The sequence below is a fragment of the Sapajus apella genome, unplaced genomic scaffold (genome assembly GCF_009761245.1).
Source record: "Sapajus apella isolate SASKATOON/1434 unplaced genomic scaffold, GSC_monkey_1.0 scaffold55, whole genome shotgun sequence".
Lineage (NCBI taxonomy): Eukaryota > Metazoa > Chordata > Mammalia > Primates > Cebidae > Sapajus > Sapajus apella.
The window spans coordinates 10848660-10871228 of NW_022436995.1; the positions used below are offsets into that span (position 1 = coordinate 10848660).

At 48.3% G+C, this 22569-nt stretch overlaps 1 protein-coding gene across 12 annotated transcripts in view; it reads right to left on the minus strand.

Moving 5' to 3' along the window:
- Window positions 1-17900: 17900 nt before the first annotated feature.
- Window positions 17901-22569, minus strand: part of TLE3 (TLE family member 3, transcriptional corepressor) — a 49962-nt gene continuing 45293 nt past the window's right edge. For all 12 annotated transcript variants that reach the window (XM_032244658.1, XM_032244655.1, XM_032244657.1 and 9 more), the window contains 3 exons: window positions 22294-22444; window positions 21345-21421; window positions 17901-20216 (listed from right to left, as the gene is read on the minus strand). In XM_032244658.1, coding sequence (XP_032100549.1) covers window positions 20109-20216; window positions 21345-21421; window positions 22294-22444 — 336 coding nt within the window. In that variant the 3' untranslated portion in view covers window positions 17901-20108. The remainder of the gene's footprint in view (window positions 20217-21344; window positions 21422-22293; window positions 22445-22569) is intronic.

A 22569-nucleotide genomic window follows, 5' to 3' on the forward strand; every position in this document is an offset into this window, starting at 1 on the left:
CACACTAGGCACAGCAGTCAGGGTGAGAGGCTGCACTCTCACCACCGTGGTAGTGGCTTCTCTAGCAGGGATGACATAGATCGGACAGGTCACCACAAAGTGTCAGCACTGGGAACCCTCCTAACATGCCTAGTGCTCTATTTTACACGTGAGAAGTTAAGCTGCTAGCACGATGATCATTAATATTCATCAATTAATTTGTAGGTGCCAAGAACTGTTCAAAACACTTTATGTACTTTCACTAACTCGATCCTCACAACAATTCCATGGGGCAGACACTATTATTACCTCTGTTTTACAAAGGAAGAAACTGAGGCACAGAGAGGCTAAGCATCTTTATTAGTCAGAGATTTCCAGAGAAACACACAACCAACAGGATAGACAGATTGATTAATAAGTGATTGACTGATTGCCTCTAGGAGCTGGCTTACGCAATTACAGAAGCCAAGAAGTCCCACGATCTGCCACCTGCAAGCCAGAGAAGCAGAAGGCTGGCGGTATAATTCAGTCTGAGTCAAGTCCAAAGGCCTAAGAGCGGGTGGGTGGGGTGGGGATGGGGCTAAGTACTTTTCCGAGGCCCAAGGCCTGAGAGCCAGGAGTGCCAATGTCCATGGGCAGGAGAAGACGAATGTCCCAACTTGAGCAGACATTCTCCCTTTTCTCTGCCTTTTCATTCTTTCCTGGCCCTCACTGGACTGGATGATGCCCACCTGCGCGGATGCCCACCTCACTTGATTGATTCAAATGCCGATCTCTACCAGAAACACCCTCCCAGATACACGTGGAAGTAGTTTTACCAGCGATCTGAGCATTCCTTCGCCCAGTCAAGCTGACACATAAAATCAACCATCACAGGACCTGGGTGATTCCCCAGGTGATCACTGGCCAAGCTGCCGTTTGAACCCAGGCAGTCTGGCTGGAGAAGCTGTGTTCACGGCCACTGCACTCCACTGGCCGTTTGAACCCAGGCAGTCTGGCTGGAGAAGCTGTGTTCACGGCCACTGCACCCCACTGGCCGTTTGAACCCAGGCAGTCTGGCTGGAGAAGCTGTGTTCACGGCCCCTGCACTCCACTGGCCGTTTGAACCCAGGCAGTCTGGCTGGAGAAGCTGTGTTCACAGCCACTGCACCCCACTGCCTTTAAACGTGGAAAGTTAGGGAAGAGAAAAGCCACAGCCCAAAGCCACATCTGTAGACCACCTGTACCTGAGCTTAGCCATTGTGCCCTGGTAGCTGCTCTGCCCTATCTGTGACACTTTTCCAGGTTAGGGATTCCGAGCAGAACCCCAAGCCTCTAGCTCCTCACCTGCCAAGGTGGGGAGTCCATTCTTCCTGGCCTTCTCTTCCTCCAAGCAGGCTAGACGCCTTTCAGGGTTTCTCCCGCCTGCCTTGCTTACCTGGGCCTGCCCTGCCCTGGAGCTCACCTGCCCTCCCAGCCTTCTGATCAGATGTGAGCTCCTGCTAGACCCCTCTGGGTTGTAAATCTCTGACCATGCAGCCATCCATACTTTATTCTGGGGAGTTCTGGAACCAGAACACAGGTTTGTTTCCGTAGACAGAATCCAAGCTCTCTTTTCTTGGTCTGGTTTTGCACTCAGCTTTCCTAAAATCAGGAGCCCTTGTCTACTGACGAGGGTCTGGCTCTCCTTCTCTGTGGAAGCTTCTTGGTCACTTCTTCCTCTGCACCATCCGTGCCTCACTTCACCCACCAGTTTCTCCTATGGTCACATAATCGTGCTGAACTATGGTGCCCTGGTCACTCCCCACCCTCCTGAGCGAAGCTGTGGGTGGCCCCAAGTCCACCGGGAGAGAGGCCATGTTAAATGGAAGCAGCTGTCGCAGCTGCCGCCTGCCCATCATCCTGTACAGCTGGACCCAGGTCGGCCTGACCCAGAGTGGCACTGTGGCTTAGGTAAGCACTTGATGACCAAGGGTATCCTGGCAGAGCCAGACAAGAAGAGACTCCCAAGCATCCTCTAGAGGCAGCACGAAAGAGGGGTCAAACGGATGGCACTCTCCAGGCCTCCTTCGGGTCCACGACCTTGGGCAGCTGACCTAATAATTCACATTCCAGCTTTGCCCTCTGAAAAATGAGGGACGTGGTAAACACCTCCAGCGCAGCTGTGAAGAGTAGGCCCCAACTGCAAAGGTCTCTTGGAGGTCTCTTTCAGCTCCACCAGCTAAGGATGCTGTGAACACCAGGGAGGGAGTCTGTACTCAGGCTGCATCATGTGGGCATCACGTTTCCTGAAAAAACAAAAGACAAGCGGTCACTTTGTCATGTGCAGCACTCTTAAAGAGGAAGCTCTAGCTTCATCCAAAAATACCTTCTGTGCAGGAGTGGGGTGCCACTGCAGGGCCCTCCCTGGAGTGAAGCACTGTCCTGTCCAGGCATCTCATTTGAAAAGAAATGTGTCCTGTCTTAGGAAAGGCAGAAACACAGCCTGGTGGCACCTACGTGGGAGGGAGGCCTGGGACTGAGAGTCAGGATAAAGCACAGAGGGAGGCTGAGCTCAGCCTGAAAGACAAACCTCAGCAACTCCCACGGTGGCTGAGGGTCCGCTTGGGGTGGCCACACGCCTTGGCAGACTAACAGTTTCTCATCCTTCATATGGGCAGTACTTGACTGTTCGCAAAGCCCCTTTTGACCTATGTACTCCTCAGACCTCACGACCCTGGGAGATGGCTTTATTTCAGCCCACTTCATAGGTGAATCAACTCAGGACCAGACAAACTGACTCCCCTGATGTCAACAGTGTGTTAGGGGCAGATCCAGGCTTTGGATCCAGCTCTGACTCCGAGCCCAGTGCTCTGCCCCCTGCACTGCTCACTACCTGGACCCACCAGCTGCCCATCCCAGTGCCACCGCATCGCCTATGGGGAAAACTTGAGGGAGTTCAAAGGCTGTAGGCCAGTAACCACATGTCTACGCCACGAGTAGTGAGGATTCTCCAGGTCCAGTTAAAAGCCTACATCTCTGGGAAAATTCTGGGTGCATCAAGAGAAATAAAGAATGCAGCGAGTGGTCCAGCTTCCGCTGCCTCCTTCTCCCTCTGTCTTTCCCTTAGGGAGACCTCAGATAGTTTCCAAGAAAAAAGGAATGAATGAACACCTTCTAAGACGGTAGATTACCCCAGCCTGTCAGGAACACACTGGCAGAACCCGTAATGAAGTAAGCCAAGTCACTAGAAAGGAGACAGGGACACGGAAGACTGCCAGCCTCACCCCAATCAGGGGTCCTCCTGGGCTCACGGGAACGGCCACCTCCGTCCTCCTCCCTCCTTTCTGTATCTCTGGCCTATGCTGAACCTCCTACAGCAGAACCTGCACCCCACACCCCATCTATTCCTGACACCCTACAGCAAAAGCCCCAGAGGCTGAGGGCCAGCACACTGTGTCTAGGGAATGGGGACTGAAGGACAGGTAAGCCCACCACAGAGTGACCTGCTCCCTAGTCCTGGAGAAAGCAGTAGCGGCTCCAGAGGGCAGGCCTGATGTTGGGACAGAAGGAGGTGACTGGCCAAGCACTATGACCTGACATCTTCCGAGCGACAGTGCCTCCTATGAGTTCCCTGCATTGCGGGTCTGTCTGTGGCACCCATCTGTAAGAGGAGGGTATTAGTCTCTAGGAGCTGCACAGCTTCGGGATCCATGTGATCTTTCTAAGGCAAGAGAGGAGAATCCCTCTCCTTAAGGTCAAAGGCCGTGCCTTGCCAGTGAAACTCAGATGAACAAGTCCAGTACCAGGCAGCACACAGCGGAGAGGGCAGCCGCTGTGCTGCAGGGGTTAGTGATGTCGTGTGTATGCCCACACATGTGTGGGGTGTGTCTGCAGGGGTGACGCATGGGGATAGGTCAGCTGTCCAGGAAGCCCTGAAGTGTGTCAAGGAATGGGGCTGTGTGTGTCTCGTTCCTCCCCCAGTGCTTACTACAGTGCATGGGAAGAATTAGGCTGCACCATCGCCTAGCTGTGTGACCCTAGGCAAGTTGCTTACCCTCTCTGTGCTTCAAATCCCTCTTCTGTAGAATGGAGCTGGTGCTGGGTTTGTGGGGAGGATTTGATGAGCCAGTGAGATGGCCCAGTATGCTTTCCTTACCAATGTCCCTGTGCCCACAGAGCATCGGGAAACACAAAGCCTGGCACCTGGGGTCCCCCTGGGAGAGAAGGGACTTTTAATCCTAGAAACCAGAACTATCATCAAAAGAGAAGGCTAAAGGCATGGGAAACCTGAAACCTGGAGAATGCTGTTTACTGAGAACACTTCACCAAAGTCATCATTGTTTTCTCTGAGAAGCAGTTCTCTAAAGGGCCCTTGAAATTCCTTACCAAGAAATACTCCAAGAAGAACAATCACTGCAGCTTCCTTGGAGAGGTGCCTCAAACCAGGAGATGACAAGCCACTTTCCATCTAATGCGGAGAGGTGAAGGTGGGTCTGAGGCGGAGGACTGAGCTGAGTCCTACTGAAGAGGTTGGCTTTGAAAACGCAGCATTGAAGGCCCTGAAACATCTACGTATAAACGGCTTTTACCTTGTGGGTGTAGAAAAGTACTGTTCTCTGTCACAAAAGAAAATAGACTTAGCACAGAAGTATTTTACCTAACACATACTAAGTGTTCAATAAATGTCATGTATAATCATAATTATTTGTGCATTTAAAATATGACTATTATTTATAGATGTATACATATTTATATATAATATAAATAATGTGTGTATTTATAACAACAATGCTGTTGTCACTCAATAAAAAATAAATGCTGCTATCTGTAAGAGTGGGAGAAACACTCAGGCGACCTTGATGTATTATTTTAGATCAGAGAGTCGGTGCTCAGAGGAGAAATTGGGCAAGATGAGACTGACGAAGGTGAGACAGTCAGGCCGGAGCTGGGAGAAGGCCTGTCTGCTGTCCACCGTACTCCAGCCCTGCCCCAGGACCACAGCCTGCAAAGGGATCAGCACCCTCAACACCCGCGCGGTGGTGATTCCGGGCCAGAGCGACTGCTGCTGGCCTCACTAGCACCTTCTTCTGCTCTTACTCAGGGAGACTCTGCAGGTTAATCTGTGTCAGCTCGGCCCTGCAGCCACACCAGCTGCTGCCCCACCCTCCTGGGACCCCACCATCACCAGAGCTGGCAGACCACCCCAGAAGGCTCCCCTTACCCTTCACTTACAGATGGGGCAGGGTTTTGCCTAGGGCCCCCCAACTTATAAGGGGCAGCAGCCCAAAGGGCCATGGGATCCAGGGACAGTCCTATCCAAAGATGCCACAGGGGACTTGGTGGCTACTCTCCTGAAATAGGCAAACCTAGTGCCAACACTCCCTCTCCCTGGACGGACACGATCAAGTTGTAATGAAAAAGAACATTACGGTTTCAGAGACCATTTTGCTCTTCTCCTGGGCACCAGGGGACTGGGGAAAGCACAGACAGGAGTGTTCAAAATCTATTTTATTTGCATTCTTAGCAGTGGGAGAACAGACCCAGCCCCCACCGGGTTTGAAGCAGGGCAGCCCACTCGCTGGCTGCTTGTGTTTGGGAGGTCCACCAAGCTCTCCCCACCTCAGTCACCTCCTCTGTAAAATGGGAGCAATTGGGAGCCACTTCCTGCATCAGCCTGTGGAGGTCAAGTGAGGCTAGGCTTGTAACAAGGCACTGGGCACAGACCACAGGGATGGCTGCAGGCAGCAGCCACTGTGACTCCATTGAGGTGGAGAAGCGCCAGAAAGAATATTCACCAAAATGTAAAGGAGGGACAGGGAGGCTATCGCCCAGGGACAGGATTTCAGTGACTGTCAGTCCTCATTCCTTTCCTTTTCTTTTGGCTTATCTGAATTTCCCAAATATTCCACAATGTTCCTGAATTCATTGTGTCATTTGAAAATGATAATAAGGGAAAAACAAGCGCTAAGCCCTGCTGTGCTGTGTGGCCGCCTCCAGGCTGGGGGAAGGGAGCCCAGGGCAGTGGCACAGCCCAGGACCAGCGCCCCAGGCGCGGGGGAAGGCGATGCCCCCTCCCCGGGGCCGGGAGGACCCCCTACCCCAGCGGGCGGGCGAGCCGGCCCAGCGCTCACTCGCTCCGGCTGTGCCTAGCTCAGACAATGCGAACACACAATCATTCATTATAACTCAATTACAGTGATTAAAGCTGGTGGCATGCAGAGGCAGGAGGGAGTGTTGCCAACAAAATTTACACTCCGTGTCACCAGCAAGAGATAACAGCAGCTGACGCGGCCGATCGCCTCCCCTGCCATCTGCTCAGTTCGGGGGCCGCCCGAGGGGCGAGGGCTGCTGCGCGCTGATGGTGGACGGCGCAGCAGAGAGCTGCGGAGATGGGCTGCCTCGGGCTGGGACTGGGATGGCAGCCGCGACCCCTCCCTGCAGACTTGGCCTTTCCCAAGACTCGACATCTGGAATGGGGGTGTGGGGAGGCCAAGGTGCTACTGATCTGGGTTGGGCCCACCAAGGCAGAGGTTGGGATTCTGACGTCTGGTTTTCATCTCCCTGTTTCAGATGAGGAAACTGAGGCATGGATGCACAAAGGATCACACCCAGTAAGCCTGGGGCACAGCCAAAACACAGGCCTGCTCTGGCTCTCCTGGGAATGGTGCAGAGAAGGAGGCAGGGAGCTGAGGCCACCCTGGACTACAGGGAGAGGACAGGGGCCAGAGTGAGGCCTGAGACCCTGGGGGCCCAGAAGGCATCAAGGCTGGTGACAAGAGGGCCCACAGGGCAATGCAAGGAGCCCTAGGCACAGAGCAGGGCTGCTGGGGAACGTCGTGGGTGGGGGAGGGACGGCTGGCAACAGACCTGATGCAGGTGGGCTCTGGCCACAGTGACCAAGAGAGACTCAGGGGATGGGTCGAGGCAGAAGCCCACAGCTGACGTCTGTGCTACCACAAGGTAGAGGGCTGGGGAGGGTGGGCTGCCTTTCAAGGGACAGCAATAACGCAGGCCATCCCAGAACACTACGCTTCCAGTTTTGCCAGCCACAGGAAACGGGGCACCTGTGCAAGGGACCTGCAGATGTAGTTGCTCCCCCATCTGGGAGCGTTTCCCTTCTAAGGCCTGTTGAGCAGCAGTGGGGGTGGGAAGGATAGGATATGGGAGGTGAAGGATGGGTTCAGGCCCCTCTTCCCCTGGTTATGCACTGGGTACATTTTTCTGGCTGTGCCATCCTCTGAGGCCACTGTCACCATGCTAGTCTCCATGCTGCAGGCTGCCTGACACCCTCCTGTCTGCCTCGCCCTGTCTGATGCCACAGTAGAGCTTGTTTTCCAGGGGCGGATTTTCACCCCGAGTCTCCTTGTTAAACTCTTGGAGGCTCTTTGGTTTCTCCAGAGTCCCTCTCAGCCTCAGCGTTCTCCTGTCACCCTCCCCCTCCTTTGGGACCCTTTGCATATGCCACATTGCCCCTACTCCATGGCCTTCCTCATCCCCCCTCGTCCTTCAGAGCCCAGCTCACCTCTTCCAGGAAGCCATCCTGGCCCTGAGGTCCAGTGGGTGACTGATCTTTGGGTTCCCATGCCCCTGTGCCAGTTAGTGCCCTGGGAGCACTGGTCATGGAATATTGGGGTTCTCTGGGGATGAGGCCATTCCCCACACCCAACCTTGGCAGTAGCTTGGGGGCAGGGGCTGGGTCCTGTTCATCTCTGAAGTCCAGGGCCCAAACTGAGTGGGTCTCTGGAAATGTTTGTTGACCGGATAGAGGCTGAATGAGTGTGTGCCACGGTGGCCAGACAGGACCTAACACACACAATGACTGTCTCGTGAGGACTAGCTCAGAAGAGTGCAGAACACAGCCCACAGTTGGGAGCAGAGATCAGTGTCGTTAGAGTGAAGAGCAAGGGCAGGAAGCTCAAGGGACAGGAGCCACCTTCCTGCCTCCGGCCCCTCCCCACATCCATTCGGAGCCCCTCAGTTCCTGCCCACATGACCCTAGTGTGTGCTCACCAGCTCTCCCTCCCCAGGTGACAGGGCAGGGTTGATGCTCAGAATGGGTGTTGGGAACTGCTGACTGTGGAGGCCAGAGGAAAAAGGGAAGGTGACGGGGATGGGGGGCTGTTGCCTCCTCTCTCCCCCTGCAATCCCAGGTCAGGTCACCTAGAGACTAGGGTATAACCAGCTGGCGACATTTGGATACTGCACAGAAAGAATGAGATCCAGGCAGGACCACGCGGCTCTGCCCAAGACACACAATCCCCGGAATTCCCCGAGAAGAACTGAAAGAGGAAGCTGAGGAGGGAGGCTGGGGATGTGGTGGGGAGCTCTGCAACACAGAAACACTCAAAAGTGAAGAATCTGGGTTTTTGTTTCAGTCCTGACTCGAGGTTGTGAGAAGTTACCCATTTCTTCATTCTGCACGTGGTACAAGGCACTGGGGATACCAGGGGAAGTGAGCCTGACAGGGGTCCTGCTTCCGTGGAACTTTGTATTCCAAGTCACTGTGCCCTCTGGGCCTCAGCTTCACCATCTGTAACAAAGATACTGGACTAGATCTGGCTTTCCCAAGCTGTGGCATGGAGGAGGGTTTTGTAAGAAAGATGACAAGGCATTGAAAACCATGGGCTGCAGAGAAGGAAATGATTCTTTTCCCAATTCTCATTTGATCATTTCTGATTTGGACAAGGAGCAAGTTTCAGCTGGGAGTGAATGGGACCAACACAAGTCTCAAACACTGGGCCATCTCCCTTCTTAACAAGGAAGGGCTGAGAAGAACTTGAGGCACAACTACTTAGAATTATTTTCATTGCATTTACAAGTATGCAGACTTTTAAATTTAAGGTAAGGAATATTGGTTTTTTATTTAGGGTAATATATAAAGTTTCCTTTTACAATACTTAGTTTTAGACTTTAAAAAGTGAACTTTTTTTTTTTTTTTAACCTATCAGGTAAATCACAGGCTGGTGGGTTCTAGACCAAGGTAAATATCATTAGATGACTGTGATTCTTTGATTGAGTAGATCTAAATAGCTCTGCCCATGTTGGTGGGAAGGCTTAGAGGCCTGAACACCTGCGCCTCCTGGAACTGAGCCAGCAGGGCCAGAGGAGGGTGCTCACACTGATAGAAAGGTGATGGTGAGTCAAGTAGCAGTCTTGGGTAACATCTGTCCTTAGGGCTTCCCGGGGACTAGGGAGTATGTCCCCAAAGAAGTTTGAATGCAAATTACTTTTGTTGACAAACAAGCTGACCTACATAGTGCATGCACAGCAGCTGGCAGCAGCTTTCAAAGAGAGCCCTGCACAGAGGGATGGCCTCTCTGTGCAGTGTTCAGCAAAGTGATTCAGTACTGAGGGCTTTCTCCCTCCTCCCTTCCTCCCTTCCTCCACCTGCTGATCCTCCTGGAAGGCACTAGAGGTTCTCTAAGGAGTAACTCCAGCCCTAGCACAAGGAATGTACAAACTCTTCAGGCCCGTCTTAGGACAAATTGGCTCAAGCAGTTCAGGGACTGGCATGTCTGAAATGTCCTTTCCTCTCTAAACCTACGACTCTGATGCACCCTTAAACAGCTAGTCAAATGTGATCTCCTCTGGAAAGCCTTCATGAATACTTCCCCTTGTTGACCCTTCTGAGAGTTGCCTCTTTCCGCCTAATGAGGACCCCTGCAACAGGCTGTCCAGACCACTAATTATTAATTAGTAGAATTTGTTTTCCCCGCTAACAACTGCATTATGTGTGGGTATAGATCACTTATCTCTATATTCCATGCCCCTAACCTCCAACACTGGATCTGTTCTGTCTATATTTATCAAATTAATGCATGGGTGTGTGGGTCGATATGCTTGGCTTGCAATCCTGAACTAATTTTCAGATTTTATTCACTCTACTTCTCCTTTTAAGGAAAGGAAACTTTTCATTGAAAGCATTGTTTTGGGCATTCAGTAACTATTTGCCACACACCTATCAGATGACAGGTACTCCATTGGGAACTGGGAATAGAAAAGTGAACCAAGCTTGATCTCTGCCCTCAAGAAATTCACTGTTGGGTGGTTGGAAAAATGAGGCAAGCAGCAAATGAATAACAATAAGGGAAGGATTTGAAATTCATCTTCACTTAGATGTAAACCACTCAGAATTTAATCTACTTAGAAAGAAGATACAGATAGAAGATCAATGAGGCTAAGTAAAAAACCTTTAACTCTAAATTTGAATTAGAAGCCTCAGTAGACTTCATGATGTTAACAAATATATAAAAATATACAAATACACACACACACACACACACACACACACACACACACTTCTTAGTTCTGCTACTGAAAAGGCCTAGAAACAATGATCATTCCATTAGTATTAAGCACCCCAAGCACCCAGATTATGGTCTCTAAATACTACTTTCCACTAATGGGAACCAAGGTTCATTGGAAAAATGGCCAACTCCACATCTAGGACGGAAAATATACAAGATGGGCCAGGGACATTATCTTTTACTAGAAAGCATGAAAGCTCTTAAAGACGAGTATGGTCGGTCATATTAAAAAGACTCAGGAGGCATCTTCAAGAGGATTCTCAAAGAGGATGATTTCTGAAGTGATAAGGAGAACTCCACTTGACTCAAACATATCAGATACATTTAAATTCATACATTCATAATGTTTTAAAAAGAATATCTCATTGGACAAATGTTGAGGATACTAAAGAATTAACTTATTATATTGAAAATTGGCAAATAAAGCAAATGAACCAAGCATTCATCTTGCCTTTCCTATACAAACTGTTCTTCAAGGTAACCAAATGGTTGATGAGGGGCAGTTTCTCTTTATAGCAATATTCAAGGGAATGATGTAATTGGAATATCACCCTTTTGAAGGCCCTAATGAATTGATGACTCTACACAATGATCATCAGTGACTGCTAACATACAAAAGGAGAAACATCTAGCTACTATCTGTTTCCTAATGAATCGATGACGTATTCTTGCCTCCCTCTAAAATTAAGCCTGGATCTAATCAAGTTCCAAGATCTAACTACAATTTAGCAATCAGCAAAATTCAGGCTGTGTGAAGCTCTAAGGACAATTTTTTTTTCCCCAGTAAATAAATGTGTGTGTGTATGCATGTGTATGAGAGAGAGAATGAAATATGAAGGAGGAATCTAAAAGACATATCAATTGTACTTGCTCTGTGCGGATCTTATTTGGATTCTAATTCAAATAAATATGCTTTGTAAAAAAAAAACTTATGAGACAATTGGGGATCATTGAATACAGGTTGGATATTTGATGATATGAGAAGTTATTTTTTAGTTTTAGTGGTATGTGGGTTATATTTTGGATACAGGTCTTACCTTTTGGAAATAGTAAAATGTGTACTAATTTAATGATGAAATATCTGGAATTTGCTATATAATACTCCAGTGGTGGTGACAGATGGAGATGGGTGGGGTGTAGATAAAAATAGATTATTCCTGATTTGATAACTGTTGAAACTGGTTGATGGGTACATGGAGATTCATTATTCTGTTCTCTCTACTTCTGTAACTGTTTGGCATTTTTCATAATGAAAACCTAAACAAGTCTAATCCATGCTGCCTCTGAATGAGAGCACTGCCCCTGTCCACTCGTAAGATCATTAGAACTCCAAGCTGGAGAGAGCCAAGGGATTGATTATTCACCTGCCTTCAAGCATCACATAAAGGATGTAAAGACCAAGGACTGGAGAGATCCCGTGATATGACTAAGGTGATACAGTGAGCCCAAGGCTTTGCTCTCTGCCACTGGGCATGAGCACCCCCACCCCAAGCCCCCTTTGATTCACCAGAATCTATAATGGGGGCAAGTTCTTAAGTCTTGACCTTTCTGGCTTAAAAAAAAAAACTTTAATTATAAAATATTTCAAACATTTCACAAAGAACAGAAAAAAACACAACACTTCTAAAGCCACCATACAGATTTTTAAAATGTGAACATTTTAACATTCTCTGCAGAGTTTCTAAAAAGTAATAAAACGTGATAGGTATAGCTGAACTCCCACTGACCCTTACCTTCCTTCTCTCCCCACAGATAACCATTATCATGGTGGTGTAAGCTGTTCTTTCTACTCATATATATATATATATATATATATATATATATATATATATGCTTAAATATAGAATTGTTTTGTGGATTTCTATTTTATATAAATAGTATAATATCATGTATTTCCTTCCACAACTTGCTCTTTTCACACAACATTGTGTTTTTGAGATTTTCCCAAACTGATATGAAAGATCTAGCTTATGCATTTTAATGTCTGTGTACAATTTCATTATAGGAAAATGCATAGATTTTTAAAAATCTATTCCCCCATTAATGGGCAGGTTGTTCCAATTATTTTTGCTCAAACAAGGAGGCAGTGAAGATTCTGTACATATCTCTTCATGGAGTTAATGAAGAATTTCTCCAGGGTACATACCTGGAAGTAGATTTACTGGGTCACAGGGTTGTGCTGCTTCTCCTTCATGATTGCCAAATTGCTTGGCAAGAGTAACTTATTAGTAATGATAATAGTTGTTTGGCAATCACAGAGTGGTTAAACCAATTTATGCTCCCATAGTGTTTGACAATACTAGTCATTCACCATCCTGTGGAAGCTTCATATGATCAAACTCAAAAACTAGCCAATCTAATGGGAATGGGTCGTTCCATTTCATTTTGTTTCGTAAATTTGCATTTCCCTGATAGCTGGTGAGATGAGGCATTTTCACGTGTTTATTGACCATTCCTGCTTCCTCTTCTGTGAATCACCTGTTTCTGTCCTCTACCTTTTCCTCTTGGGTTGTTGGCTTTCAATGTACTGATTTAGAATAATTCATTATATATTCCAGATACCCTTTTTGTCGGTCAGTTATAGGTATTGTGCTTATGTTTTTTCATGTTTTGTTACTTTATAGTGTCTCTTGTTGTATAGCTATTTTAAAATTTAATGTCATCAAATTGATCTCTCTTTATTTCACTATAGTTTTTGCTTATTGTCTTGTTCAATAATTTTTTCCCCTTATGGGTCCTAAGATTGTTCTCCAATATTCTGTACTAAAAGCTTAAAAACTTTAATCTTTCGAGAATTTATTTTTGTGTACTGTGTGAGGTAGGGATCCATTTTCCCACCATGAAGATGGCCTGTTGTTCGAGAACATTTTGCTGAATAGTGCTTTTCTCTACTGATGCATAATGCTATCTATGTGATAGTCACATTATAGCATACATAGAGTTCTACTTATGGACTCTCTATTCAGTTCCATTGGTCTATTTGTCTACACATGCAGCAAGAGCACACTTTCCTGCTTACTGTAGATATAAAGTAGTCTTGATATCTGGCAGGCCACGTCTTCCTCCCTTATTTCTTTTCAAAATTATATTTGCTATTCTCGGTCCCTTACTCTTCATATAAATTTTAGTATCAGATGATCAAATTACACAGGAAACATTTCACTTGGATTTGTTTAACATTATATTTATAAAGAGTTGTAAAAGACACCTTCTTAAATTAAAAAGCTCATAAATGACTTTCTTAAATGACTGGTATAGTTTGTGATCTACAGAGGTCTTTTTAAATTTAAATCTTCAATAAAATTTTGTATTTTTATCTTTAAAGATCTTACGTAGTTTTACTTGGATGGACTCACAGGTAGCTTTGATTGCTATTATAAATGAATTTTTCTTTACATTTTCCAATTGGTTACTGCATATGAATGGGAATGCTATTGAAATGAGTTTTGATCTTGGATCCAGCAACTTGACTAACTCCTCTTATTAAACATTTTTATATTCTCTATATATCTAGTCATATTATCTGTAAATAATTACAACTTTGTTTCTTTTACTGCAATCATGACACTTTTATTTATCCTTTTATTTTTTATTTTGTCTTATTACATTGGCTAGTATTCCTGTGGATTTTTTTAAGAGATAGGATCTTGTTCCATTGCCCAGGCTAGTCTCAAACTCCTGGGCTCAGGTGATCCTCCTGCCTCAGACTCCCAAGTAGCTAAGACAACAGGTACACATCACTGTCCTGGTTTATTTATTTATTTTTTTTCTGGCTTTAATATGATGCTTCTGAAACTTTACTATTATTTATTATTTAGCTGCAGGTCTGATATAGCTCTCCATTGTCAGATTAAAGTTTTCTTTGATTCCTGGTTTGCAACTTAAAGAAAGTCATGAATAGGTGTTAAATTTTGTAAAATGCTCTATCTGCTTCTTTTTATTGGTAAAACTTTCTAAGAAAATAATTTGTGCTCTCCAGTAGTTGCTTGTAGGGTTCTATGTCTCAAGCTTGTTAATTATGTTGTTCATTATCTTTTATAACCTTATACATTTCTCTCAGCTTGATCTACCAGTTCCTCTTCATGGTATGATATGGTTTCCCATTCCTCCTTATAATTCTGTCCATTTTTCCCTTATGTAGTTTTTGGGTATAATTCTGAGCTAGGGATCCCCATTCTGCCTTCAAAATCTTTTATTTATCACATTAGAGGATTCCTCTTTCTTTCATGTAGGCTAGCAAAATTGTTTTAATTGTGTACAATATGTCTGTGTTCACATGGTCAAAGGGAATCCTTACCAGCTTGTGGTTTCACTTGCCTGAGTTTGAAATTCTAGGCCTGATCTTTTCCTCTTCTAATCTGTTGCCACCAAGCACTGGTACAGGGCAGCTTCCATCTGTGATACCCAGGAGAGGCAAGGCCACAGCCCCACCCTCACTCCCTTTCTTGCCTCAGCAGTCCAGGAGCTCTCAAGGGCCCACTTCTGACCTATCTGAGAGGGGCACTGAGGCTGGGTCAGGTTGAGCATATTGTGGGGTTTTCTAGGCATTCATAGAGTTACCCAAATGGATGTAAGGAAGGTCTGATCTGGCCAGGAGAGCTTCTGTCTCTTGGCTTTTCTTCCCATACTGTTCCACATAAGTAAGATCACTGATCTCCTCTACCCGTGGGATCAGTTCTGTCCAAGCTTCTACGCCAGTCCTCATGAGGCAGGCGGTCCATCATCCATCCTTCACTCACCCACCAATCCTCTCATCCATCCACCTATCCATCCATCCATCTATCCCTCCATTCATCTATCCATCCATCCATCTATTCATCCATCCATCCAACCACTCATTCATCTATCCATCCATCCCTCCATTCCTCCATCCATCCATCCATCCATCTACCCACCTATCTATCCACCCATTTATCCATCTACCCAACCACTCATTCATCTATCCATCCATCCCTCCATTCATCTATCCATCCATCCCTCCATTCATCTATCCATCCATCCCGCTATCCATCCATCCATTCATCCATGCCTCTATCCATTCATCCAGGCATCCATCCACTCATTCATCCATTCATCTAACCATCCATCCATCCATCCATCAATTCATCCATCCATCCATCTGTCCATCCATCCAGCAGCAGTGTCATACAAACCTTACAAGTTGTGTGACCTTGGGCAACTTGAACTTCGGTTCTCTCATCCATAAAATGAGTATAATAATGGAAATGACCTTATAGGTCAGTTATGAGTATCAAATTAAACAATATTTATGAAGCACTGATTGACATGCACTAGCACTCTGGAAATATTAGCGTATTATCTTCATCACACACTCATTGATTCCTTCAACTAACATTTTCCTGGGTACCTACTATGCACTAAGCACTGGAGATACGAGACAAAGTCGCTGTTCTCTGAGAGCCCACTGTGTGGCGGGAGGGTCAGGTGGGCATCAGGAGAGAGAATATCATTAAACTAATACAGATGGTCCTTGACTTACAATGGGGTTATGTCCCAGTAAAACCATTGTAATTTGGAAAAATTCTAAGTCAGAAATGCCCAATAAACCCATCGTAAAGGCAAAAGTCCTAAATAGAACCATCTGTAGTCATACTAACATTGTGCTTGGTATGTACTACCTGATGTTGGGAGAGAACACTTTGAGAGCACCAAGGAGTGGGGAATTGGGGAGTCAGGGAAGGCTTCCTGGAAGAAGTGGCATTAGGGCCTACTCCTGAAGAATGAGCAGAAATTCGAGGGAGGCACCGCATTCCAAGCTGACAGAGAAGCACAGGCAAAACTCCTGACCTCAGGTGATCTGCCCTCCTTGGCCTCTCAAACTGTTGGGATTACAGTCGTGAGCCACCGTGCCCGGCCCATTTGTTTATAATTTGATGGGAACTAAAACCATTAAACCTGGCCTCTGACAACTATGCCCCTCCATTTTTTTTTTCTTTAACAAAACACATCTTGCTTTAAGCAAAAACAGCAAAATAGAATTGAAAAAACTCCAGACATCATTTCACTTCTCTGGGCTCGGGTTACTGAGCATCCGATGTCCTGGGTATCAGGCCAGACACTGAATTAGGATAATCTCAAGCTGGTGAAAGCTCATCGTTCACTAGATGGCCCTGGGCTGATGACGTCCTGCGCACTGCCCCCCAGGGAAACTAGTCTCAGTGGGAAGAGACAAGCAAATAGGTGCAGGGATGTGCTGTAAACGTGAGGTTGCTACGAGCGTGGATTTCTGAGTAAGAGGAAGGGAACACTTAGAGGGTGACAAAGAAAGGCTTGAAAAATGGCATCAAGGCTTTCTGTCACCCTGTGAAGTAAAAAGAGGGGACAACCTGGGGGGTTAAGGATGAGAATAGGATTGTTTACCATGGAGTGGGCCCCTCCTCTTAGACTGGAATGCTTTACTAACACTGATGTGCACAGGAATCACTGCAGCATGTTAAAATGTGGATTCTGCTTCAGTAGGACTGAGCGAGGGGCTCAGATTCTAGATTTCTAACAAGCTCCCAGATGTGGTTCGTGCTGTCAGCCAGGGTTGGGTGGAAAGCGATGGAGGCGGCGGTGAGTGGGGAGAGGCAGCAGGAGGAAGCAGGTGCAGTGAGGCTCAGTGCGCTGGCATTCAGGACAGCACAGTGGACACAGGTGAAATGCAGGAAGGGGCTGTGCCGTCTCCCCCATTTTGAACTGTGAGCGCCTATGGCAGGGACTGACTCTTGACCATCTCTCTGTCCTTGACTGTGCCCAGGAAATCTCAGTGAACACTCCAGAGGTTCAGTCTCTCCTCAGACAGTAACACTGGCCTTCCAGGACAAGCCTGGAGGGTGAATCTTCCCTGATAGACATTCTCCTCTTCCACCAAACTGGGGCCTACAGGCCCCAATTCCACCCTGACCTTGGCACCCATGGGAAACTCCATGTTCTGGACAAACACACAATCTTATTCTGGCCAGAGCTTGCTCCCAGCCCCCCAGCCCTCTGTTGCTTTGTCCAGAGATAGACACACGAGAGAGGCGTGGTCCAAGGAGTGCTGTTTTACTCACAGCCCTGCAACCAGTGGAGGCAGAGCTGTTACCCACTGCTGCCCGTCGGTGCCTCCTACCTGCTGGCATTGTCTCCTCTGTAAGCCTGAGAGGACCTCCCTCTCCGGCTAAACGACACTTCTGTGCGGAGAGGCCAGCTGTCCTTTCTAGTCATAAAGACTGTGCTTTATGCTGAGACCGTCATTCCTTTTTTTTTAAGATGTTAGATCCCCTTTCTTGTATGAAATGACAGCAGACAATTGTTTGTGCTGATTGAGAATGACTTTGACAAAATAAGGAGTTGGAAACCATGTTAATCTCCAGTGCCCTGAGAACTTTCGCTAATGGGTGCATGAAATCCAAGCGCCAGAGGATAGCCCCTGGGAATGGGCTCCAGCATTCTCCTCTTCCCTCCCGGCCCCCACTGCCTTCCTGGGGACAATGACCGGCATTTCTGGGTCTGCCCCTTCTGCAAATCTTTCCTTCTGAATCATCCAAAAACACACCTTTGTGACACAGAGATTGAAGATCTCCTCAACCCATTTAAACGTGTTAAGCTCAAAATAAAATGGTGCAGGTTTTCAGGGTCCAGATGTTCACACACACTTTGCAGTTTCGCTTCAAGTTCATTACATTTAATTTTTTTTCCAAAAAGTTTTGCATTGACAGCTGTACAATACTTTGGTGTTAACCTGTGGTCTTCCTTCCACTCAGTGAACTCTGCCCTGCCCACCTGTCCAGTCCCACCCCTCACCCTTCCTGGCGCTTGGATGGGAGGTGAGGCAGTATGGAACTGTGAAAAACCCCTCCACTGTTGGGTATCTCGGGGGAAGAGGGTGGTCGGGAGCAGCGCAGGGAATGCTGTGAGATGAGCAGAACTTACGTCGATGGACATGGACCCTGGGAAATGGCCCAGGCTCCAGAATGTGAGAGCGACAGCGACCTGGCTGTTTACCTGGGGAGCGGAATGATAAACTGGGAGGAGAGGCAATTAAGACGCAACAATCAAACCAACCTTTAAATAGTAACTTTTAAAAATATAAAAACAGTTCATTACAATGACTTTTCATTCTTTTTTTCTTCAGGAATAACTTTCTTCTACCCTCACCCTCCCTTCTGGCTAGAGCCTTAACAAGAGGTGGGAGGTGGACATCTGAGACCCAGAGACTCCAGACGCCCCACGTGCCCAGCCTCGGAGAGCCACAGGGTGTGGCGCCAGCCTCCACGTCCCATGCCGGTGTGCTCAGCTGGGGACAACCTCACTGAAGGTGGGCGGCTTTCCCTGGAGCCCCTCCCTCCTCCTCAGCAGACGGAATCACACATTACAAAATAATCCATAAAAATGCAGTATAAAAATTATCTTCGATATGCTACATCCATGGAGAGCTCGCCACCAGGACTCACAGTGGCCTTTAGTTTTTCTTTAAAAGAAAAAAAAAAAAAAAAACAAAAACAAATCCTAACACCTCAGAACATGTTGGTACTAAAACGTGGCACCTGCCAGAGGCGATATTCTACCTGCAACGTGTTTGGGCTCATGAGAAACTGAAATCTGCAAGAAATATCCACAGTGTGCCAGGATCTGTGTCTCCCTCTCCACTCCCCACCCCCCACTGCTCCGCCCAGGGTGGGGGTGAGGGGGATCCTTTTTCCAGACTCACAACCCTGTAGGTTAATTCACTTTCCCCCGCTTCTAAGGGGAGAGGAAAAGGCTGTAGGCAGGAAGGCATTTTATAAAAGGATGTCACTTCTAATTCCTTTTATTCAATTTAAAAAAAAAAAGCACCCACATTAGTTGCTATTTTTCTCTGGTAGCTCCCTGAGCTGAGTTGCTATGCTGTCTGTCCTCTTTCTGTCCTTTTTAGGCCACGGCCCAAGATTCAGAAGGGCTGGAGGGGGAGTTCCTTCGAACTTCCATTGCTCATAATAACTAAGTGTGCACCCAAGAGAAAAACCAGGCTGAGGAGGAAAGGGAGAGACCAGGAAAGAGACGCAGAGAGGGCAAGAGGAGGCCACAGAAAGCTCGGTTTCTGCGGGTATCTGCGGGACGGGCGCCCAGCGGAGTGCCTTCCACTTCTTGGTCTGGCCGCTGGTGCTCAGTCCAGATGCCCAAGCCCCTGTGGAGGCAGATGAAGGAACCTTACGGCCAGCCCGGCTGCCTTTCCCACACTGTAAGACTTTCCTCCCCATTCTTCAATTGGCTCTCCTCCCTGTCTTCTCTTCCCAGGTGAGAATATGTTTATTTTAAAAAAAAAAAAAAAAAAAAAAAAAAGCCACCACCACGAGTGGATTACAAATACAGCAGGCGAAATACACGGTCAGAGTTTCCGGTGGGAAGGGGCCTCCTCTCCCACTGATCAGTCCGCAATAGGAGTCTGTTATTTACACTTTTCACAAATCTTGTGCACTGCACAATCAGCAAAAAGAGATTCCCCCCTCCCCCAGCACAACAATGTGGTCCACTCCAGCATCCCCGACCCAAGGTGGGGGACAGGGCAAAAGAAAGGGGAAGAACAGAGACTCATGAGTGGGTCTGTGGGGAACCAGAGCCATAAGCCTCCAATAAATCTATGTAGCAATTGCCAGCATTGTTCAGGGGGAGGAGGAGGAGCAGAACCCATCCGAGTCTGTGAGACACATCAATCCAGGCCCAGGAGTCCAGACCGTGACGGGGCACGCGCCCTCTCAGCCGGCCGGAGCGCAGCCCCGAACGCTCGGCTGCCTGCCGCCCATCCTCCGCCATCCTCGGGGCCCCTGGCCCGGGGGTCTCCCTGTCAGAACCGAGTCGGTTTCTCCCAGAGTCTGACAGCCCTGCTGGAGTTCTTGTTTAGTAGATGACCTCATAAACTGTGGCCTTCTTGTCACCAGAGCCTGTTACAATGTATTTGTCATCCGCTGAAATGTCACAACTCAAGACAGACGAGGATTCTTTAGACTGGAGGAGGAAGACGAAGACGAGGAGAAGCAGCAGGAAGGCGTGGGGTGAGGGGAGAAAAAAGACAGGAATTCGTTTTCCAGTGCTCTTGGAAACAATCGCCCTCCTCCGCCCCTCTCTGACACTCCCACCCGGAGCACAGTGCAGGAGGTCAGGAGACTTTAAACCACCCAGGAAGCATTTTCAGGTAAAAATCCCCTCCCACCTGCTTTTCCATAAGGAAAAGCTCAGCAACAGTCTCCCACGTGATCTTTACAGTCAGTCATAATGGTCAGGACGGGATGCTTTAGCATGAGCCTCTCCTGAGTTTACAAATAGAGAGAGGCATTTCTGAGCTAGGAGCTGGCATCAACAGCCCAGGCCTGCAGCCTGATGAGTTAGGAAAGGATTGGCACCTGCTGTTTGAAGCTTGTGCTCTCACTAGAGACCCTAACAATGAGCTTTGACACGCTGGACACCAGACACTTCCGCCTGGGTCCAGAAAGCCACGTGTTGGCTGAGGGAATGAGAGAGACCGCAAGTGTGTGTGTGTGTGTGTGTGTGCACATGTGCATGCGTGCACACGTGTGGGGGAGACGGAGTGTGCATGAGTAAATGAGTGTGAATGTAAGAACGCACTCGTGTGTGCGCTTATGAGAGTGCAATATGGCAGGCCTCCGATCCTGGTAGATTATAAAAGGCCTCTTCCTTCCCTCCTCTTTTTCCTGCCCACATCCCTGCTCGTGCTGAATGGAGGTGGAAACACTCACTCACTCGAGGAGGGAACGCTGCTCTGAGCAAGGCTGCCGGTGTGCGCAGCTGCCCAGCGCACCTCCTGCAAGGGCTCAGCATCCCGCCCAGAACAAAAACAATTAATGTTACTCCTCGCTCTCCAAATCCTATGAGAGCCCCTGCTTAAAAATCCTTGCCCTCAGGGGTCAGAAGCCATTGTGACCTACTGAAGTCCCCAAGTCCTCAGGAGAACCCAGCTTGATCCCCCATCAGTTAGGGGCGGGGAAGGTCCAGGGCAGGTCTGATCCTGGCTCCAGGCTCCTCCTGTCCTTCCTCCTGCTATCGTTGCTCCCATCTCCACCACCAAGTTTCAACTCCGGGTGGAACCCAGAGGAGGACTCGGATGGTGGGCAGTACCTGGAATATGCTGGCTCCATAAGGCGTCCTCCAGGCGTTGAGAAGGTTATCTTTCCCAGTGCTCACGAACCACTTGCCTGCAGGTGGGAGGCAAAGGGATAGTCAAGTTGTAGCTCACTGCCCGCTAAAGCAAGACCTGCCCCAGACACGGTGGCTGGCGTAGAAAAGCAGTGAGAACTCCTAACTAGTATGACTCCAATTTCGAGGGGCGTTTTACAAACAGGACACATGGGTACCTGGAGAGAGCCTTTCTCTGCAATCCAAGGGGAGGGCTGGGAGTGGTTGGGATGGAAAGAGGTAGGATTTGAGGTTAATTGCAGTGATCACACTGCCCCAAAATGTTCTTGTTAAAGCCGCTAAGGTTGACTGGCCCTTCTAAATTCTGCTACTGAAAGGCGGCAGGAAATACTGAAAATATCCAAGCCCCGGGAGTCTGGAGACTTGACAGGAGTCAGTGGGTGCCCATCCTCCAAGCAGACGCTCTGCCAGGGCTCCACCTGAGTTAAAGCCCCGATGCTCCCCCAAAGCCACCAGCACCATGCTCTTTCTGACCAGAGAGGAAAATCCTCCAGGGTTCAGAGAGGGTGAGATGTTCAGACTGCGCAGCTTGTCAGTGGAGGAGCAGACATTCCCGTGAGGCTATCAGATGTCAACCATGGTGGTTGTAACCTCAGTGAGGGGCTGCCTGCACTGCTCCTGTCCTGTTCCTTTGCCCCAAGCCTGCAAGAACTGGCTTTTGGCCTAATGTCCCGAGTTCAGTAACTCAAAACAAGGATGGGGGACAAGATCACCAGAAGGTGTTGAAGGGGCACCAAGCCAGGGGTCAGGAGGCCTGGTTCCGGGGCCTGGATCATTCTAGAAGCTTTGGGCCCCTCTTCTGTCCTACTGGGCCGGGCTGCCCTGGGTTCCCCGCCCTGCCCCGTCAGGCCTGGGCCTGCCGCAGACTCACCGCAGTAGGCAAACTTGAGGGAGAGCACACAGCTCTCGTGCAGGTGCAGCTGGTACTTGTCGGGCTTGGTGTGGTGCAGCACCTCCACGTTGCTGCTCTCCATGCCCACGGCCAGCCACTCCCCAGTGGGGCAGTAGCCCAGCGAGAAGATCTGCAGTGGGAGGAGGGGAGACAGACCAAGCTCAGCATTCTCCGCCCTCAAGAGCAGGCAGCTCCCAAAGCTGCTGCTCCCGTCCTCTGAGGCTCAGAGTCCCTCCCCACCCACCCAATAAACCA